At 28.9% G+C, this 22,287-nt stretch overlaps 1 protein-coding gene across 8 annotated transcripts in view; it reads left to right on the top strand.

The window, feature by feature from the left end:
* LOC123305288 (tensin-1) overlaps positions 1-17,034 on the top strand; it is an 832,583-nt gene extending 815,549 nt beyond the window's left edge. For 6 of the 8 annotated variants that reach the window (XM_044886969.1, XM_044886964.1, XM_044886967.1 and 3 more), the window contains 6 exons: positions 12,331-12,871; positions 13,383-13,595; positions 14,402-14,601; positions 14,705-14,770; positions 15,440-16,396; positions 16,672-17,034. In XM_044886969.1, coding sequence (XP_044742904.1) covers positions 12,331-12,871; positions 13,383-13,595; positions 14,402-14,601; positions 14,705-14,770; positions 15,440-16,396; positions 16,672-16,831 — 2,137 coding nt within the window. In that variant the 3' untranslated portion in view covers positions 16,832-17,034. The remainder of the gene's footprint in view (positions 1-12,330; positions 12,872-13,382; positions 13,596-14,401; positions 14,602-14,704; positions 14,771-15,439; positions 16,397-16,671) is intronic. The other 2 variants (XM_044886968.1, XM_044886965.1) reach the window with 2 other exon arrangements.
* Positions 17,035-22,287: the final 5,253 nt, after the last annotated feature.

Here is a 22,287-nt window from a genome sequence, read left to right as displayed (position 1 = left end):
CATATTTTACACTTTTGTAAATACTGTTTACCCTCCCTGTATGTCGAACTTGTACATCACTTTTTCCCACAACTTTACTCCGCTAAACAACCATTTTTGAACCATATTTACGCATATATTTTACCCATTTTTTTGAATTTTACTTTGGGGGGATGATAATTTTAAATTTAATATAAATAGAAAGAAACCCTTATTAAAAAACACATTATTGTTTGCACGTACTACTTTTTCAATTGCATTTTTCAGTTGAATTAATATTTTATTCTTATAACATTTTAATTATCAATCGTAGACATTAATTGGTCAATATTTCTCTGAATTTAAAAGAATTGTCTGTTGTTGAATCATTTTTTAAATAATAGGAGCAACCATTATAAAAGAATTTGACATTGAGTGGATTGCCTTGAATTTTTAATGACCGTAAAGGTCATCAGAAAGTTATACTAAGCTCGTAGCTAATGAAAAACAGAAGAACAATATAAATAACTAGCACGACTAGTGCGGAATTCTGCTCCCGTAGTTACCGTAGCCCAGGGCTACTCTGTACCCGTTCCTAAAAACAACAAACAACAAATTTCGTAGCAAAGTGGTGAAAAAAATCAAAAGTTTTTAAATTAATATTAGGAGAACATATATTAAAAATTGTAATTTTATGTCTAGAGTATAAGGAGAGCATCTGTAAAAATTAACATATTTCTCTAGTAATGTTTTGAGTATTATATGTCTACAGTATTAGGAAAGCATCTGTAAAAACTAACATGTTTGCCTAATAAACTTATTATTAAAATTTATTTATTAAATTTATGATATGATTTTTTCATTCAAATTATTGAATTATCATAGAATTTGACAAAGTAATTGTTTAGATTAAAAAGTAATTGACAGATTGTTTCTAAGGTTCCAGAAGTTAATAATCAAAGGAGAGAAAATGTTTCCACGAAAATTTGTTAGTTTTTTAAAAAGATTTTCTTTGAAATATCGTACATCGCTACCTAGTTTTTTTAGGGAACTTTGATGGTGATAAGAAAGAAATAGAAAGTTATCTCTTACAAAAAGGATATTTGAAAGGGGTTAGGTTTTCATGAAAATCTTCCTATACGAAATATACACTATAAATATATATATATATATTTTAATTTTATACACAATAATATTGAATTGTTGACAATTGAAAATCCTCTTTGTAAGGGATAACTTTCCTATATAATATTTTATCAGAGACAACCCAACAAAGATTAACATCAAAATAGTCATTACCAAAAAACGCTTTCTGTTCTGTCATAAAATTTCTTGCTTAAAACATTTTATGCATCATACTCTTCAAGATACTTCCCATTATCAATTAAAATGGTTCATCCTATATATTTTAATAATTTCAAAATCAATATCCTAATTATTTTTAACAAATTAATTCGTATTCATTAATTTTAACCATTTTTAAAATACAGATGTGACTCTCTCTGAATACAGAATATTGTTAATCATATCAAAATAAACATTTTTCAAGTCATGTAGTTAGTTCTACATTACCTTATAGTTTTGATTCGCGACTTCCATGACCCGCTTACGATGACGATGTTGTTTTGTTTTATATGTTGTTGTGTTACCCATTTAAGTCAATACTCGACTTAACCATACATGTTAGTAAAATAATCATCAACAATTCAATATTACTGTAATATGTATACTTACAGTGTATAATTCGTATATGAAGGTCTTAATGAAAAAATAATAATGCTCAAGAGTGTTCTTAACTGTATGAAATCGTCTATTAGACCAGGCGCTGGATGGGGCTGAGTGTGCAAAATATGATTACCGCATTTTTTCCATTGATTCTTGTTTAGGAAATCTTATAGATTAATATTCTGGATCTTGCCAGAAACTCTATTGATTGATCCGGTTGACAGAAACAGTTAAATGAAATGTTTTAAACCAAGTAAAAGTTACCATAGGTTCTATGGGTCATTTAACGTCAAAAAGGCTCTTTGTGATTTTTTCGTAAACTTCTTTGTTTTCGAGATATTAACAGTATAATGTTTGGAAAAACTCCAAAAAGTCTAATTTAAAAGCTAAAAAACGAGGCATAAAATTAGATTTTTGAGTTTATCAAAATTGTAAAATAACGTTTGAACATCCTTTAATAAAGTTCTGGAGAGTAATTATTGGTTACTTGATTCTTAAGGATCAATTTTCAATTCTTAAAAAGATGTTTAATTCCCATCATTAACAATGAGTAAGGTAGACATACTAAATATTTCAGTCTTACACACTGTTATTAACAAGAATTAAAACATCTTTTGCAGAATTAAAAGTTGAGGCTTTAGAATTAAAGAATCTGTAATTACTCTTCAGAACATCACAAGGGATGTTCAAACATTATTTGAGAATTTTGATAAGTTCAAATATCAAAACTTAAGCCCCGTTTTTCAGCTTTTAAAATGGCCTTTTTGGAGTTTTTACAAACATTAAACTGTTGACATCTCAAAAATGAAGAACTTTACGAAAAAATCACAAAGAGCCTTTTTGACGTTAAATGACACAAAGAACTTAGAGTAACCTGGTTCAAAAAATATCATTTAACTGTTTCTGTGGAGGGTAGAAGTCCAAAGATCCACAATAATAATCTATAAGCTTTTCTAAACAATAATCAATTGACAAAATGCGGTAGGTACTCAATAATTTTCTTCACAATGAATTGAACTAATCTAACAGCATTATAGTAGATACTCAATTTTTCTTACTATTAATGTTATTAAAAGATTTTTGCTGTTTTTAAATTTGTATTACATATAACGTCGACATAATTTACCTCTGACCGCGACACAAACATTAATCATATTGTATTATTTCAGCAATGTCTTTTAAATGTCACCGTAAGCATTATGATTGCGGTTGATTTGTTCGTATGCGGCTAGTTTTTCTTTCAAGTACACCCTCTAGAAAAGCAGAGACGGTTCCACCATTTGGAATTTATAGAGCTTCAATTCGAATCCAATAAAAAAGTTCGAAAGGACTCAACCGAATGTTTGAAATTCTTTTCGAATTATATTGCCGTTAACACTCTACGATCGACACCTTAACGAAATCAATATCGTTTGTTGTTCTCGCATTATCGATTAGGAAAGAATTGTTAAAAAAACTCGCTCGACTCGAAACGAGTAAACGACTCGACTGAATGTTATGTAATTCTTTTCGGATCATATTTTTGTTAATACGCTTCGATCGACACCTCAACGAAGTCGATATCATTTTTTGACGACGATGGCACACACACACATACTTCTTCTAAAAATTGGTGTTAAAGCCTTATCCGAACCATGAAAATTAAAGATGTTGAAAATTTCGATTTTGAAAATTGGACCCATCACATTATTCCTATACCGAGAAGTTAAAAAACATCGACCTAGTATGATATTTATATATTTTAGAGCAAATCTCGTTGTTCAGTATTTCTTTATGTTCAGCGAAAACAATAATATTAAATTAAGAACAAAGAACAATTTTAAATAGAAAATTTTAAAACAAATAACGATTTAATTACAACCAATTACACCAAATCTCCCCCTCACCACTTTATAAAATCCTATAGCATTATATAAGATTTGAAAATAGAAGTCAAATAAATCAACGCTAGTTTAGAGTAGGCGTAATAATAATAATAATTTATAAAAACCATGCACACAATTTACATAATTACTATTCAATTGTCATTTGAATTCTTGTAATTGTAAATTCACATTTAATTATAAAAATAGTTAAACTGTTCCTTATCTTAAATGGTTTTAAGTTTTTGTTAATTCAAATCATAAAGAAAAAGATACTTACATACTTAGAAATATGTAAACAAATAATATTATAAATTACATTGTATGCAGTAAATAACACGCGCTACTGTAGTTTGTCCTGAAAGGTTTTCAAATATATTCAAGGTAGAATCAGCATTAGATAAACTAGATTTTGCCTTGTTCACTTTTTTTGTATACACAACCAACTTTTCGATTACCTACGAGACGATTAAATAAATCAAAGAGAGTGAATCCCGATAACAAAGTTATCCCAAGGAATTCAAGCTGATACAATATTTGAAAATTCATAAAATGTACAAATGTATAGGTCCGGATCTAATTTTATTTAGTTTTTTTCTTTAATTTTTTTCAAAAATTTGAATTTTTCATATTATAAATAATCCCTACTAAAAAAATTACAAACTTTCTGTATTTAATTAAAAAAATATGTTATGGTATATAACAAACAATAAAAGATAATTATAACTCAAACATTTAACCCTTTCCTAGCTGGCGGTACCTTTTAATTACCAAATGAGTGCAAATTTTTCGAAGAAACACAGACAATCGTTGCAATGTTTTTTTTTTTTTTTTTTTTTTTGTGCAAACGGAAAAAATCGTTAATTCATAATAATTATGAATAGTAAAAATTCACTTCAAGGCTCTATTTTGTCCCTGACGGAACATGGGAAAATTCGAGTCAAGGTTGTAGAAATAATATCTGAAATATAAGTTGAAATAAAAGTCTAAAATTATTTTAGAGTTTTCTTTTAACCATTCTCTTAATAATTTAAGTTAAAAATTGTAAAATTCACATTCTTTCCAGTTCAGTTTGTATAAGATAAGCCCTAGGATGCAGGTTGATCAATTTTTTCAGGATGAAACCTATTTCGGTAAATTTGGAAAGTAAAACATTATATAAATACGAAATTTTATCCTAATGGATACAACCTGTTTCGAGAAGCCAAATAAATATCACACAAGAAAAATCTCATTTAATTAAGTAGTACTTCAATTGGTGTATTAAAAAAATAATTATTTTTCCCATACACTTATTTTTTAGTATTTCAGTTTTCCTATATAGGCACTAACATAATTCTGATCAATACTGTATAATAATATTTTATTATACCAGTAATCAATCTATCCATTTAAATCATACGAGTGATTTAAAACAATATTAAGTTCTTTATGACTTTTGTATTGTTATATATATAAGCGATTGAAAATGAGATCATTTTACATATGTATGCTGCGTTGCCCTGTATACATTTATTTTTATAAATAAATTTATTTCAAATAACCTTCTAAACAGGTCAAGGAGAATAATGCAAAACGTATATATCACTCCTCTGTTTGTTTTAATCAAAGTACTTCTTGGAAAATACTCGCGAGGTATTTATATTAAATTACAAGAAAATTACTTGAAAAAATTGATAAATAAATACTTGTAAATTCTTTTCATGCATAATCTGTGTTGGGATGTTTCAGTAAATTTTTGCATAGAATATTTTTAAGAAAGGTATTTAAGAAGAATTTTACTTGTGTAATACGTCTGTGTAACCCAATCTGAACAGTTCTATAAATCCTTTCGCTGAACTTGCGCCAGAACATATCGTAAAAAATATTAAACTTTACTACCAAATCATTTAAAAGATTTTCTATTTTATCCGTTTTTTTTTTCAGAAAGAGTCCGAGTAAAATGTAGTTCTTCCCACTTTATCATTAATCTTTTGACAAGTCATTATGGCACTACAAACATGGGCTTACTTAGATGGGGCAGGCCAGGAAAACAAATTTTGTTTTACCCTCCCCCTGGGTACACGACTGTTGGGTACGCCCATTATTTCCAAATTGCCAAAAAGAAACATTTAAAAAATTTATGATGTAATAAATATTTCTTAAATTAGCAAAAAAAAAGACATTAAAACAAATTTGATTTCCCCTTTGGCAGAATACATTGACATAAACATACTCATTAGTATACAAAAATTTAATGCATAACTAATGTAAGTTAAAATGACATAATGTGATTAATTTTATCATCAAAAAATATTTCAAAACTATCACGGTATGAAATACGTAAATTTTTTTTAAGCAATAATTTCACTCTTATTCCAAGAAAAGTTTATTTATAAAAAAACTTTTGAGAATATTATGATTCATAAATGTTTAACGTTTAAATTACATTTTGGCATATATTCTTAAAAATCATTTGTATTGTTTACATATTTTAGCAAATATGTTTGAAATTTACATAGGAAAAAATACTTGGGTACAATTTGTTAAAATTTGTAATGCCCGATAAAATTCTTTTGAAATCATGAAATGACACATATTCTTACTGCACAAATTTTCCTTAGATCTATTAATCTATGTAGTAGATCTATAAATCTATCGATAACTGGGAGTTGCAACTTGCCAACTGGCGATAATAATTCGTACTAATTATAATCAGAAGAAGACCCGAATTCAATAGTTACCATTTCGACTACCAGATGGAAATATTTGAACTTACCATTTTTTTAAGGCCACTAAAAATATTCAAATTCAAATCAGATAAATCCCGCCAACTGGCGCAAAATTTCTTAATCCGTCTCTGTCTATTAACTCAAATGCAATCCTTGATAAGTATTATTACTTTTTGTTTTTGTTTACTTTTAATCATGTATAGGATATTTATTTACATCATGGTCTCACGATTATAATTGATGTTTTTAATATAATACATACAGCGTAAACTAAATATTGACAAATATCTTGTCTAGTTATCTTAATTAAATAGATTTGAAAAGAAATCCACTAGAACCAGGACTCGAACCCGGACTTCTTGGATTCATGTCAAACGCCCTACCAATTAGGCTATTCGAGTTCTAGACACAGAGAATTGAGTTTTTTCAATTCTCTTTAACTTGATAAGTATGTTTAATTATTAATTTATAATTATAATTTCATTCTTGCATTCTACCTTACTTATAAAAACTCTTGACGGTGTAACTTCAAATTCCATTATATCGGGATAAACAAAGAAAAATTATAGCTCTCATTGGAATAACATACTATAAAGTATTAATGCGCGCGGCGCTATAAATGTATTGTACGAAATACACATTGGAAAAGTTCAGACAGAAAACCACGTATCTATCTAACTCAGTCAATTGTTTGTTTTCACTTGTTATGTATATGTATTTTGCATTCATGCTCCGATGCATTTGCTCCACCTAAACTAACCGTGAGCACAAAAGAAAAATTGCAGGAAGCTTTTATTTATAACAATTGATTGTTCATACAAATAACTCCCACTTATATAACTTATGATTTTCTTTATTGTGATTTAGCATATAAATAGCATACAGTAAAAGAATTATTACTGGATTGAAGTAAACGCGTTTACTTGACTTGTTATGTTATAGTACAGGGGGCAGCATTTGTTAAATACGTACGAACTTGAAAATTTGTGAGTGGTTTTCTTTTGGCGAGTCTACCAAACTTTCTCTCTGCGACTTTTTTCGAAAGTATTGCATTTTTAAGAGGAGCTTGTCTACCACCATTAATATCTTACTTAATGTATTGTAGTTTTTCAACCCATACTTAGAGTTCACTTTTGCCAAAATGTTTAATAATTATTAATGGTATCAAGTGGTCATAGTGTCTGACAAATTCCCTGCCGCTCTTTTTTTAGACATACAGCGTTAGAAGCAAGCCCGAAGTTTCAAGTTTGTATTGATCATTTAACAAAAAGGGTCCTGTTCCGGGGACTATTATATTCTTATAACAACTGAATACTTCTTGAAATCAACGATCTCAATACTTAATTCAAGAAAATAAGTATTAGACGTCATAAAAATTAAAATATAACGAATTAATATTTTCTTAAATCAACTAGATATTTTCTTTCTACCATATTAAGCGAGCACATATTTTCTTGCAATTAGTACATTTTTCTTGTGTAAACTTTCTAGCCCCATTTAAAAATTGAAATTAAATGTCATATTATCAGAAATCGAAAATCGGGAAACTGAAAATATTAATCTGGATTGTCATACATACGTCATATTCGCAAGGACATACGATTTTAACTGCATAATAAGCTTTAGATATAATGATTTCACCTAGAGTTTTATTAGAAACTCTCTGTGTAGAATATTAGATATTAATTAAAGATACAAAAACATTAAAGTAAATATAATTAAAGGCTAAAGCTTTGTATTAAATTATACCGGAAATAAACGATATCAAAGAACAAACATAAATATTGTATAAACAAACTTTGTTGTTTTATCTTAATTAAAGAATATTATGTCAACCTTTATGTGTTTGTTCTATTTTTACAAAATAAATACCTAGGTGTATAATACATAAAATTATAGACAGGACCAGATTAAGTCTCTTAGATTTCAACTGTTTTAATTAAAGATACTAGATGTTTAGGTACATATTCAAAATTTAATATACAAACAAATTAATGCGTTTAAAAATTCTCTAGTTAATAATCGTGTCCTTTTGCATTTCAAAGAGAATTTTTTTGTACCTAAGCCTATCTGGCCAATTTTTCTTTTTAATTGTTCAAGAAGGTCCAAATATCAAAATCTACATCTAAATTTGTGTCGCTAGAAAATTTAGTCATTGCCATGGGCCAAATAGGCCAATTTTCGGGGTCGCTGGTCCAAAATTGCAATATTCTGTAAATATTCAACAAAATGGACCAAACAAGTATACTCAGTGGTTTTTGAGGTCACTGATCACAATTCCGAAGTTAGAGTGAGGATATACTCCCTCCTGGGGTATTGGCCCCCTCGTTGGTCCAAAACAACAGCATTCTGTAAATACATATTCGACAAAATCGGTCAAAAAAGTATACTCGCTGGTTTTTTGGTCACTGTTCAAAATTCCGAAGTTAGAATGGAGATATACTTCCCCCCTTGCAATATTCTCCCCTCCCCCCCAGCAATATTCTGTGAATATTCAACAAAATGGGCCAAATAAGTATACTTGTGGGTTTTTGGGGTCACTGATCGCAATTCCAAAGTATGAATGGAGGTATCTCCTCCCTCTTGGGGTTATTCACTCTTCGCTGGCCCGATGTGTATAAGGTTGTATAGCAGTGTCGATATGGGAAACAGTTATATATCTATATTATTGTTTGTTTTGAATACTTTCTACATTAATTACTTTTGAATGCATTTGTAATGAAGGAAAATTTACACTTGGGATTGTCGCAGTTAAATTTTATTTCTGTTATAACTTTATTACGGGTTAATAACCAAAATCTAGGGTGGATAAACCGTTGCCAAACGAATGGCTTCTGCATTTTGTGAAAATTCGAATTAGGGGCGCTGATGTCAAATTTTATTTTCCTCAAAATTTATAATTGAAGGGTAGACAAACAAAAAATTTGGGTGGACAAACGTGGGCAAACCGTTGTTTAACGAATGTTATTTGCACTTACAATTAGTGAAAATTCGAATTTGGAAAAATTTTTAATTGTGCCATAACTTTCAATTAGAGATTGGACAAACGAAAAGTTTGAGTGGACTACTGAGAAAAAATGATGGACAAACAAATATGAAAAGTCGCATTTTGTCGTCTTTTTTCACGGGGCTTGTTTTTTCGTAATATCATGTATACCGATTTTCAAAAATCAGATGCAACATCGGCAAATTATCACAATTTTTCCGTGTAGATCCAATTTGCTTTGTATAAAAAGTTTCATCAAAGCCGAAAATAAAATTTTTCAATTTATTTTCTAATTGAACCCCTTTAAATGGCATGTGTCTAATGTTTTACACGAAGCGTAGATATTTGTCTAAAATGTGTATTACTTAATCTAGTCCTGTGTAAATATAAAAGATAATTTATTGATGTTAGTTACCGTTACAAATTACATATACGATAATTTGATACGCAATTTTCTATAACTATTATAATAATAAAGTAATCAAATCATGTTCGGTAATTACTGTCGCTCTAATTATGGTAATATTGTCATATTTAAGTTTGTTGTAATTATAATAATTGTATCATTTGATGCAAATAACTATATTTTATAATTATAATTTTCCATTTAGAACTTTTAAAATTTACACGAAACAAGTTGAGAAATTTCCCAGGTTTTTTTTAAATATTCTTCGGATTTCTTTTATGTCGAATTTTGATCCTAACCAGTTAGAGATAGAATAACACTTTAAATTAGAAACTTGATCCTCATAAAAAAACATTTTTCATTTCTAAACCATTTAAATATATGACATTATTGCATTTAATCGAAAAAAACACTCTTACTACGAAAAAATGCTTTAGCCAAAAGTTTTTAAGGGCAATAGAGGGCATTTGCTTGTGTTTATGACCTTGACCTACAATTATTGATAAACTTAAAGCGTATTTTCTTTCGATTCAATGCAATAATGGCATATTTTTAAGTCGCATTTCCTCCGAAAGCTAACGATTTTCAAAAAAATGTTTTAAACTAAAATTGTTACTTTTTTTTTAATGAGAATCAACTTTCTAATTTAAAGTGTTATTCTATCTCTCACCATTTAGGATCTAAATTGGCTATTAAAGAAACCCGAAGAACTGGGTCAAATCTGATGTCAGAACAAGATGCCCCCCATCAAACGCAACAACTTTTGTTTGAACTATTTTTTTTATTGATTAACTACAAAACGAGCTATTAGCCATTATAGATTAAAATGACCCACACTGTATAAGCCTAGTGCTACAAAAATTCTAGGTATTTATCATTCATTTATTGTGTGAAAATTTTGCTTATGATTTTAAACTACCGTGTTTATTATATTTACTTAATTTTTATTTATCTTCGCATTCTATAAAATGCCCATCCCATCCCATTTCATACCTTTATTCATTTTTGTAAATAATGTTATTTAAAACCATTAATAAAATATAAAAAAAGAACATCGTATCAAATACATTCTTATATACATATTATTGGTGAAGTCAGTCAAGTAAGCGGTATTTTTTTCGTCAAATTTGGTAATATCAACTAACCCGTAAAGAAAACTTGATGTATCTCTTTCATAAGAATAAAATAAATATATTTTATATACGTATGTGTACCAACGACCGAACGAACTAACTGAACTGATGAAGAATGATTTTTTTTGTAGGTATTCAACTTGTCTCAGAATTTAAAATGGGAAAAACAATTTTTTATTGCTTAGTTGTTTGTCTTTTTTAAGGATGTCACATATTTTTATATTCTATGTGGCATGTATGTATACATGTATTCGATAATCAAATTGAAAACGAACGAATTCGTAGTTATTTGTAAACTCGAAACAGTTATCCGTTACACCCAGGTGATTGTTGTCTGTCTTAGTTTTCTAATAACTCCAGTTTCTGATGGTATCATGTGGTATTTTTACAAAAAGTTTATAAAATACAATGTAGTGTATAACTCTCACATGTACTTCTTTACAAACATTTAACAAACAGCATACCTATCAAGCTATCTGCGAAATACCTTAGGATAAATTTTTAATACTTATATTAAGAAAAAACAGTTAAAAAAAAACTATTTAATATCGTTTTGAGTCCTGAAGGTGGTTAGCCGTGCCGAATTTAGAATTTTTGATTTTTTAAATATCCTAAACATTTTTTTGGTCTGCGTAATTCACTGTGGTAACCATTGTCCTACAATCGGAGCCTCTAAGAAAAACTAGTTCGCTCGTACTTCTTTTTTTCAAATTCCGTACTCCACCATGGTGCATTTTGTTGGCCCCTTCAGGCATAAGTATATAATTCTATAATTTTGACATTCCTAAATCTACAATTTTCACTCACTTAAAATTTTCCACTATAGGTACAAGTGTACTCGGCCTTCCGGTAAATCCAGTGCTGATTAAATGAAAAGTCTAGTTCTACAGTTTAATGAGATACTAAGAAACATTTCAAAACAATAATTACTACGATAACTATAATAAATAACTAAATAAAACTTATTTCATCCGAAATAACTAAATAAAACTTATTTCATACGTACACTATACAGAGTGTTTTTTAACTTAAGAAAGAAAGCTCAAAAATACCATGATAACTCGCATTGGCTCATTTTTAAGAGGAATGAAAATACAGTAATTATAAAAAAGAAGATACCAAACAATTATTCTTACAGACTGACTTTTCGTGAATCAATTGACATGTAACATTCAATTCTCCAATAAACAAAAAAATTTAAAATTTACAAACTAAAAAAACATTATCTAGTTATCGAAATTATAGTTGTTATTAGCAGTTTTGTATAATTCTTCCCTACTAAACAATATACTAGGCGGTAATCGAACCAACACTCTCTGGTATTCTTTTGGTAATTAAGCTGTCAGGTAAATGACCACCTTCCGTGTCTTGATTTTTGCTTTTGTTTTCCATTATTGTATATATTTTTAATTTTTGTTCACTACCTAAATGTCACAAACCAAAAAATTTTCAGTAAAAACTAAATAAGCCTTGTTTAGAAGAGTATCTTTGATTTATCATCAAATGTATCTTAATTTGATTACTAATAAAATTTTTTCTTTTGTTTCAGTTCGTTTACATCAACGACTACAGCATCAACAAATAGCAATAATAATAGTAATTTAACATGGCTACAACGTCAACAACAGAAATTAAAAGAACGTCGTGAAATACAATTACGCGAAGAACGTCAACCGCATGAAACACGCTTAATATCGGAGCTACGTTCATCCATACAACATACATCGACACATCGACATATGCGTCCAACTGCAAGCCATCGTTTGGATGGTTATACAAGTGATACAACAGCATTCGCCGATGATGACGATGACTTTACAATACCATTACATATAAATACACAAACAATTACATCATCCACAACCAAAACACCACAACCATCGGGCGTGAGCCACAATCAATCAAATAATAATACCTCATCGAATAATCCCATATCACCAATGTTACCAAATAGAACATCATCCAGAAAATATAATACCACAAATTCTAACGTCACACAATCACAAAATACTAGTATCAATCAATCATCAACATTAGGTCGTCAAGAACGACCTTTTGTTGCAGTAAAACGTGCACACGAGCAAAAACAGGTAAGTCATTGAGCAAGTTAAAATTACATGTTATTGGCCCCAAATACATCACCCTTCTTTGTAATTTGGTACATTTCGACAAAATCTAGATTCTCTTTCGTATAAAAGTGCGGTATTCCTTCAGAAAATATTTCAAATTATTTAAACTATTATGCACTGCCTGTTTAATAATCAAAATTTAAAAATGTAACTTGCTTGTCATCACACAAATTTGTACTTATACATCTATGAAAAATTACCTTCCTTTATCCAAAAACTCAAAATTTCCAATGATTGTATTATATACATGCATCTAATTATGCACAATGCACTTAGTGGCTACACGACTAACTTATGCCTTACAAAATTTGAAAAATAGTTTAAACAAACCAAAAATTATATCCTATTTACTACAGTCTCTTACAACTTCTCTTAACAAAATTTTAATACTTTAACTTTTAATATCATAACTACCTACATTTTATGTTTCAAGCGCACATAACAAATTTAACATACATCCATTTTATTCCAGAATTCAGATATATCACCATCTTCCAGTTTAGCATCAAATCCTATGGGGCATATAATTCAACAACAGCAGCGTACAGAATCACGTAGTGTTGATTCCATTGATTCCGGATTATTATCAGTTGTTGAACAACAGCAACAAAAACAAGAACATCAACGCCAACATCAAAATTACAACGGAAATAATAATGGAAATCAAAACAACGATCGTAGGGTGGTGGGTAATATTGACCACTCACATCATGATGCTTTAACTGATCTCATTGCTAGTTTAGCAAATGCATCATCCACTAGTACAGATAGACAAAGTGATAACAGTAGCGATTCCATCACTAACTCACCTGCATGGCATCCACAGGTAACACGCCAAACAACATGAGAAAGAAAAAAATACAAAACCATACATACATCCATCCATTTCATTTTTAATACAATTAATTTTATGCACTAACCTATATTCTTTTTTATTTTAACATAAATATCATTCATGCAAGTTTCATTCGAGATTGTTCATAATTTACTAAATAAATCCTGTTTCTGTTTATTTTCAAGCGTGCCTCAAAACCTAACATGTCCTTTAACATCACAAAGTTGTTTTGAATAACACTTGTCATAATTGTTGCACCATGCACGCACTTTGACAGAAATAATTGGCTGCATCCGAAGCCAATACTCAACTAATTTTGACAGAAATAATTGGCTGCATCCGAAGAAAAGTAAAATTTTTATTTATCATAAAACAGTCGGTAATAGTGTTTCAAAAACATGTTTCATCAGATAATCTTTACTTAAAATGTAATTTCAAAGTTACAAAACGAGTCAGAAAAATTGAAATTTTCTATCAGTTAGTTTCATTATTTGAATTGGGTACATTATCTGGTCTCGAATACAGGAGGCATGATATTGGCTTTAAAATACGCTTGAAAATAATCATATTTGTCTACTTCCTGCGTTACGCTTATGTATCATCGTAATAATTATATATGATATTGTTAAACTAAAATTTTTAATAAAAATTTGTAGTACCGTGAAGAATCATTTTCATCATCATGGCGAACAACATCAGCCAGTGAAGCTGAAGGAAGTCCCCCACCAACAAGTACATCCCCAAGACCACAAACACCAGCATTTCCAGTACATCCACGAACACCATACTCAAATAATTCTGTACATTTTGATTTATCCCAAGGAGGTCTACCACCTAAAAGTCCTACAACCCAGCGGTAAGTTAAAAAACGATTTTTATCTTATGTTAAATGAAATAATTCATGCTTTGTTGGAATCAATACTAACAATAAATTATTATTTTATATAAAATTTTTATAGACGAATGAGTTATCCATCTTCAACAAGTCATAGACAATCTAAAAAATGGATTTCAGAATCACCTAGGTATGAGATGATGCCAGAATACAAAACACTGATTACATTCAATGGCATGACTTAGATACCCTTAGTTAGACATCAACTAGTTTTCCATCATAATTATTTCTTTTTTTTTTATTCAATTATTAAAATTTATTATAATCATTACCATCTCTTATTATTTTTAAACTTTTTTTAATACGCTAACTAATTCATATCTTAGATTGAAATCCATTCTTCTTATGAAATACATCTTTAAATCATTTAATTGAATTTTCTACGCATGTATCGATACAGAATAATTGTTTCTAGCTTTTAATACACTAGAAAAGAGAAATTTTCACCTTCCCATTTCATTGTTTGAGCAATGCATATTACATTTAACATTTATCTAATTTGTAATAATTAATTTTTATATATTTTTGCTGTGGAAAATACAGAGAATATAAGTGGGGGCATTTATTAAATAATTTTCTCAAATATTCAAATGAAAGTCAAATAAAACTAGAAATAGTTATTCATTCACATCGCTCATAAAATCATAGACCTTAGATATACATTTGAACACTCGATTGAAACTAGAGAATATTCAAATTCCAACAGATTTTAAGGGATGGATCAATCCTTTAAAATTTAATAAACCTTAAACATGACAGTTTTTTCAATATAATAAAATAGTTTCTTTGATTTTTATAGCAAGGACATTTCACCATTAACAAATGGTAACACGACCGAATATTCTACGACAACGCATCATACAATTGCACATTCGAATACTCCACAATCGACGAACTCCAACGCTTACCAAGAAAATATTTATCAACAACATAGCCCCAAAAGTCCGACATATAATGGATCTTCATCACCAACTGTATATTATGGTCACTCAAGGCGTTCATCTATTCATTCAAATAGTGAACCACCACAAGAGGTATCCGCAGCTCACGTCAAATTTGTACGGGATACATCAAAATTATGGTATAAACCTACAATTAGTCGTGAAGAAGCAATAAATTTATTACGTGATGCACCGCCGGGTACATTTGTTGTACGGGACTCGAATTCTTTTCCTGGTGCTTTTGGTATGGCATTAAAGGTTGCTACACCACCACCTAATGTACAAACTAAATCGAATAATGGTGATGAATTAGTACGACATTTCTTAATTGAACCAACATCACGTGGTGTGCGCCTAAAAGGATGTAGTAATGAACCCGTTTTTAGTTCATTATCTGCGTTAGTATATCAACATTCAGTAATGCCATTAGCGTTGCCATGTCGATTAGCATTACCTGAAGGTGATCCATCAAAGAGTTCAGATGCCTCGAATACGTTAACGACGACACAACAATTATTACAACAAGGTGCTGCATGTAATGTTTTATATTTGTATACAGTTGATATGGAATCATTAACAGGTCCACAAGCTATTCGTAAAGCCGTGCAACAATTATTTATGCAACGGCCATTGCCAAAAGCAACGGTTGTACATTTCAAAGTGTCGGGACAAGGGATTACATTAACCGATAATAAACGAAAATTATTCTTTAGGCGACATTATCCATATAATACAATTTCACACTGTGGTTTGGATCCAGACGATCATCGATGGAGTCATTCAAGTGACGAAACTGGAATGCCAATTAGTTCGAAGTAAGTGTTATATTTTTTTTTTTTTTTTGTTTAGGAAATCTATTGTATTTGAAATGAAAAGAGGACTGCATCGGAATATTTTTGTTACCATTTAGAATTACACGAATTAATATCGATTTATCAAAACATTAGGTATCCACGCCTTGGGGCAAAAACTATCGAATATCGATTTTCATGTTGTTTAAAAATATCGATACGATATATATCGAAGTATATTTTTCATTTCCCATCCCTACTTGGATTAAGGATTAATTATATAATTTATTTGTTTGCAGTCGATGTTTCGGATTTGTTGCACGAAAACCAGCGAGCAGTAGTGTGGATAATCAATGTCACATATTTGCTGAGTTAGAACCGGAACAACCAGCCACAGCAATTGTAAATTTTGTCTCAAAAGTAATGACACATTGTCAGGGTAAAGCAAATATTGTATAATAAATTTTTCAATATGTTTAAAATTCACAAAAATTTAGTAATTATTTAAACAAAACAAAAATAATATTCTCAATTTAATGAAATAAAGGCAAATGGACAAACACAATCCCAGTGAATATTTGTATTAATATTAGATTGGAGCTATTTAAGCCAGATCCTTTTTATTCCGGCTTTGATTATTTTGTTTTTTATTTTCAATTGTGCCAACCGTTATGCTTGTCATACAAAACAAAAATAAAAATTACTATATTATTTTTTTATAACTAGTCTTTAATAATAATTAATTGTTTCTAATAAATTTTTAATTGTATAACCAATTGTAAATAATTAAAGAAATATATATATAAATTTATTATTTAATTAATAATAAAAACAAAACTAACGAACGAATTATCAATGACGAAATATAACAAAAAACGAAATATTAATTTTTTTTCTTAGTTGATTCTTTTAATTTATTTTTGTTTGGTTGTAATAGGGAACGTTACATAAAACTTTGCTAATTTTGCAGCTTGTAACACCTCTTTAAAATGCTGCAAAATTTGCTGTAAATTTTTTTAAACTTTTTTAGTGGAATACTTTATTTGAAATTAAATCATATTTATCTGAAAGCAAGCCCTTGTTCTTTTCGTTTTAATATGATCCAAAGGTTATTGAAGATAACTGCTAATGCCTACAAACATTAAATTTACCAAGATATTCAATAGCACATACGTGAGTAATTAAGTTCAACTTCGTTGAGATTACCCCAAATTGTGAAGAACAGGATTGCATAAATAGTATCAACGCGCTTTTAAGAATACAAAGTCATCAAAATAAGTTTTTACTTTGTAATACATTGGCGCCTCTTCATCATGAATGTTAGAGAGAGTAATGTTCCCTATTTATTTTTATTTTTGTATAAAGTGAAGTATCTCAAATATTTTACATGAATATTTGCGATAGTCACAATATTTTTTTTAAATTTCGATCGAGATTGGACCAGACAAATCAACTTTGATAATTGCAAAATTTACATTTGACAAACTGGTCATGTTTTTGTGTATTTTTTTTTTTTTTTTAATATTATTTATACAGGGTTTACAATCTGATGACATTTATTAAAGAGGTGAAGATTGATATTTTACTCTTGGATTTTTTTTCACATTTTTATTTGATTTATATTATATATCTATGTTTAAAAAAATTTAATTTTTAAACCAGAGAGAGCCTTATTAGTCATTGTTAAATGTTTACAATAATTTTTACCAATTTGTTAATTTTAGTTAATACATCCCTGTATAATAAATATATATATTATTATATAAAATAAAAATATATTTAGTAGGTATATATATATTTAATTTATGCTGTGTATCAGACAAATAATATTTTTGATAAATTATTTCTCATTTTTAATTAATATTATTCTAATTTTTGTGTATTTATGGATCTTGTTAAGCAGCTACGCTATTTCAAACAAACCCGATAATCAAATAATAAAATAGAAAAAATAAAAGAAATATATATGAATGTTTTCATTTTGTAGATTTTAAATTTTAATAATATTAGTAAGTACAAAAATATATAATTTAATTTAAAACTAGTTGAAAGATAAATACTTATATGCAATTACCCTGACAAATTGAACATGAAAATAGAATCACAAATAATATATTTAGTATTAAAATATATAGAGAAAATAATAAACTGAAAAACGAAATTTATCATATAAAAATCAAAGAAAATGATTTATTGAAATTATATCGCAAATTGTAAAAACAAATTATATATTATACATATAAATAGTTAATTATTATTCATTAATTTGAAAATGTATTGAAAATATAACAAATAAAGAACTAATAATTTCATTCGATTTTAATTTTCTTACCTACCATAATTATCTATTTCTATAATATTGCAAAAATTAAACAAATAATAATAAAAAACTGAAGTATAAAATATTTTTAAAGTTCAAACTATTGCTCTTAGAAATAATATTTTTCTTTCGTAAATGACTATAAGTTAAAGCTGAAGGAGCTGAACTATTTGAGGGTCGTGTCATATTGATAACTATGAGCACTTCAATCTTTTACGCATAGTCCTTTATAGGTGGGTGGCCCAGCGAAATGTTTGCTTTTTAACATTTTGTACGAAAGAAAATTGTACTTTAAAAAGTGTTTTTAGTTTAATTTTTCAAAAGAAAAATGCTTCAAATCAAGTAAAATTTACACCACTTTCACCATATTTGCGTTTTTTGTCATAATATTGTACTGCCATCCAAGTTACACTTACTGTATGTTTTTTGTCTCTACATCATCAGGCAGTGTATTAATTTACAAATACCAGATTTTATCCTGACTTATATAATATTTATTTCGACGTTTTTATGATGTGAACTTTGTGTATTTGTACAGCCCCAAATTGAGCCACAGACTTAGATTATTTCTTTTTTATTTTGCTAACATGAAAGGCAAAAAATCTCATTGCAATAAAAAGCTTCTAATTATAATAAGAACTATTTAATGAGGAGAAAATATGACCTTAGTGATAATTTTTGTTGCCCTCAAGTTTTATGTTTTTGAACTTTATTCTGGCCTACATGCAATTAATGGAATAATTACATCAAAATAAAAAATTTGCGTCGGATCCGTGCTGTTTTGGATTTTCCCAAATATTTTACAAAACTATAACTTCAATAATACGGTAATTTTATTTTTCTTGTTAATAAAATACCAACTATTATCATTGCATATTTCAGCTTGTTTCATTATTTTCCCAAAAAACCACGTTTTCTTGAATCATCTTTAAATCGTGTATACCTCTGCATTCTCATTAATGCTCATTATAAGGATCCAACAAATTTAATAATTTTACTCCTTGACGCACTAAACAATTTTTATTCGACTAGATATTATAGCTATTCTTGAAAAATATTATTTAAAATTAACAAGATAATTGTTTGTTTAATCGTCATGAGAAAAAAAAATGAATTGAAGCATCACACCTCAGTTTTCGAAAAACTAAAACTTTTTCTCAGTCCATTCACTCCTCTATCGTTAGGGCTTCGATTTTTAAATTTAATTTCTGCATCTAATAATATGTAAAACTCATTTTTTGCATTTTAAGGATTCTCAAACAACATCTTTCGAAACTGTTATATATGCAGTATTTTTTTATAGTTAAATATGATTTAGTGAAATTGATAAAACTTTTTAAAGTCAATATCATTATTTTGCACAAGCCAACCTCGGGCTTTCCCATGACGTATTTGTCCCAAATACAATAAAAACGCACTATAATAAAAGTAGAAACACATACAGTTCAAACTACAGAAGTGTTCGAGGTGCTACGATTTCAACAACATATCGTTTTTAGGTCAGTGTTTCATGTAAGTATTCATTAGAATCGAATAAGAATCTGGCACTCTTCTACCATATTTCAGCTATTATCATGATTTAGTTGAAAAAACTATAATTTATTATCATGATTGGTTTACCCACCACAGAGTGCCACACTCTTTCTAGAGGGTCTCTAGTGTTCATAATTATATAGTTGCTGTCCAGAGACTAGTGTGCATGTCATTAATTTGTGGGTTTTTTAGGCTTTTGGTTACTAATTTTTGTTATAAGTTACGGCTGTATTTGGGTCAGAACGACCCAAAAATGACCACAGTTGAAGAATACCTAAAAATTCGATCAAGATATATGGATAAAAATCATTATTTACGTTAACGCTTAACAAGGTTATCTTTCCAAAGAATATATAATTTGTTTGGGTACTGCAAATAAATGCTTTATTCATCCAAATAATTGTATAGTTAAAGTTACATATTAATCGCATCAAATATTTTTCTGTGATTCAAATGAATATTTAAGAAAAAATTGCAGTTTAATTAAAATTAGTTTATTTAAGATAATTTTTTTTTAACGTAGTGAATATTGTGGATGCAGTCAGTCGCAGTACTCATCAAAACTGAACCGAGTACTTCGTCAATGATGATATTGATAAGTATAATGGGCATTTTCATAGCTCTGCCGGTAATTTATGGAGAATGTTGCCTGCCAACGTTAATCTCATTTACGATCCCTGCCTCAACAAAAAAAGATGGTAGTATGCTCAGGCGAGAAGCGATAATATGTGCAGACGGGCTTATATTTGCAGGCTTATATTGCGGCTTAGGGCCTTGTAATGCTTTAGGATGCAATTGCGTTGGTGGATGTATTAAAGGAAACAACCCAATAGGCGATTTCAAGAGAAAACATTCTTGGGCCTATGATGTTGTTAAAGTACGTTGAATATAGTTGCATGTTATAGATAATGACAAGTCGATCATTATCTCCACCTTTCCGTTATCTATAGAAGAATAACACAGTATTTGTAATCCTATATCCAATTTTGTAAAAATAGATGTTATTTTTTTATGTAATGATTTCATTAATTGCAGATTAATTAATTTCCATAATACTTCTTAACTGATAAAGTCTACCACCATACGGTGGTAGCAGCATCTTTGATTTGACTCCTATCCTTAACCCGCGTTCGACCACAGAAGCCCTAATGTTAAAATTTATTTTACTTAGTTGATAAAACGAAGCCGCCATTCAATAAAGGTGATGAAGTTCTCAAAACCCTTTCCTATTGCACCTCTATTGCACAGCATAAAAAACTTAAAGCGAAAGTTCAACTTTAGTGAGTCAGTCAGTTAATGAATAAATATTGCAGAGTGTCGTAAAAGTCATGAATAACAGTAAAAGTCGACTTTGAGAAACGAAAATTTTTATTTGTTTTCCAACCATACGATAATGTGTCTTTGGTTTTAATTTTTGATTTTTTCTCGATTAATAAAGTAAAATTAAAATTATTTTTATAATAAATAAAGTTATAGGAACTGCTGTCGACTCTAGGCACTGATCGCGTTCAAGCCGTACAATAAATTGTAAAAAAGAATAATTAATTGATTTCTTTGATGTAAACACAATCAGTTTTTTTTACCTTTCTTCACGTTCAGCTGTTAGCCTTTTTTTGTATAATTCGATGATTTTTTTAATCTCTAATATAAAGTTTCAAACTGCCTCTATTCATCTACGAACCGGAACGCAGCTCTGATATGTTAAAGTTGACGACACTGTGTTCACCAAAATGTTGGCGAGTATGTTGTCGAGACGATCATAAAATTTGTAGAGGCCTATAAAAACAAAAATTCAAGCCTTCCCTCCGAAGCTTACCAATGCATTTGACTCTTTCTCTTCAAAATCTCTCAAAAATTTTTCTTCAAAAAGATCGGAATAGTTTAAGAACGAAAGAAAAAACATCTTTCAATAATTTCAAGTAAATAATTTTTATTATTAATAATTTTATTTGAACTACATATTTAGAAATAAGAATTGATTTTTTCTGGATCGTATTGAAAATAATTTATTTCCATCATTAAATTATTTCAATAGAAAAATTTGCAGAAAAAAATTATTTAT

This window comes from Chrysoperla carnea, chromosome 1, assembly GCF_905475395.1.
Source record: "Chrysoperla carnea chromosome 1, inChrCarn1.1, whole genome shotgun sequence".
Taxonomy (NCBI): Eukaryota; Metazoa; Arthropoda; class Insecta; order Neuroptera; family Chrysopidae; genus Chrysoperla; species Chrysoperla carnea.
Note: the sequence above shows the minus strand (reverse complement) of the source record. Positions and strands in the feature narration are given on the sequence as shown.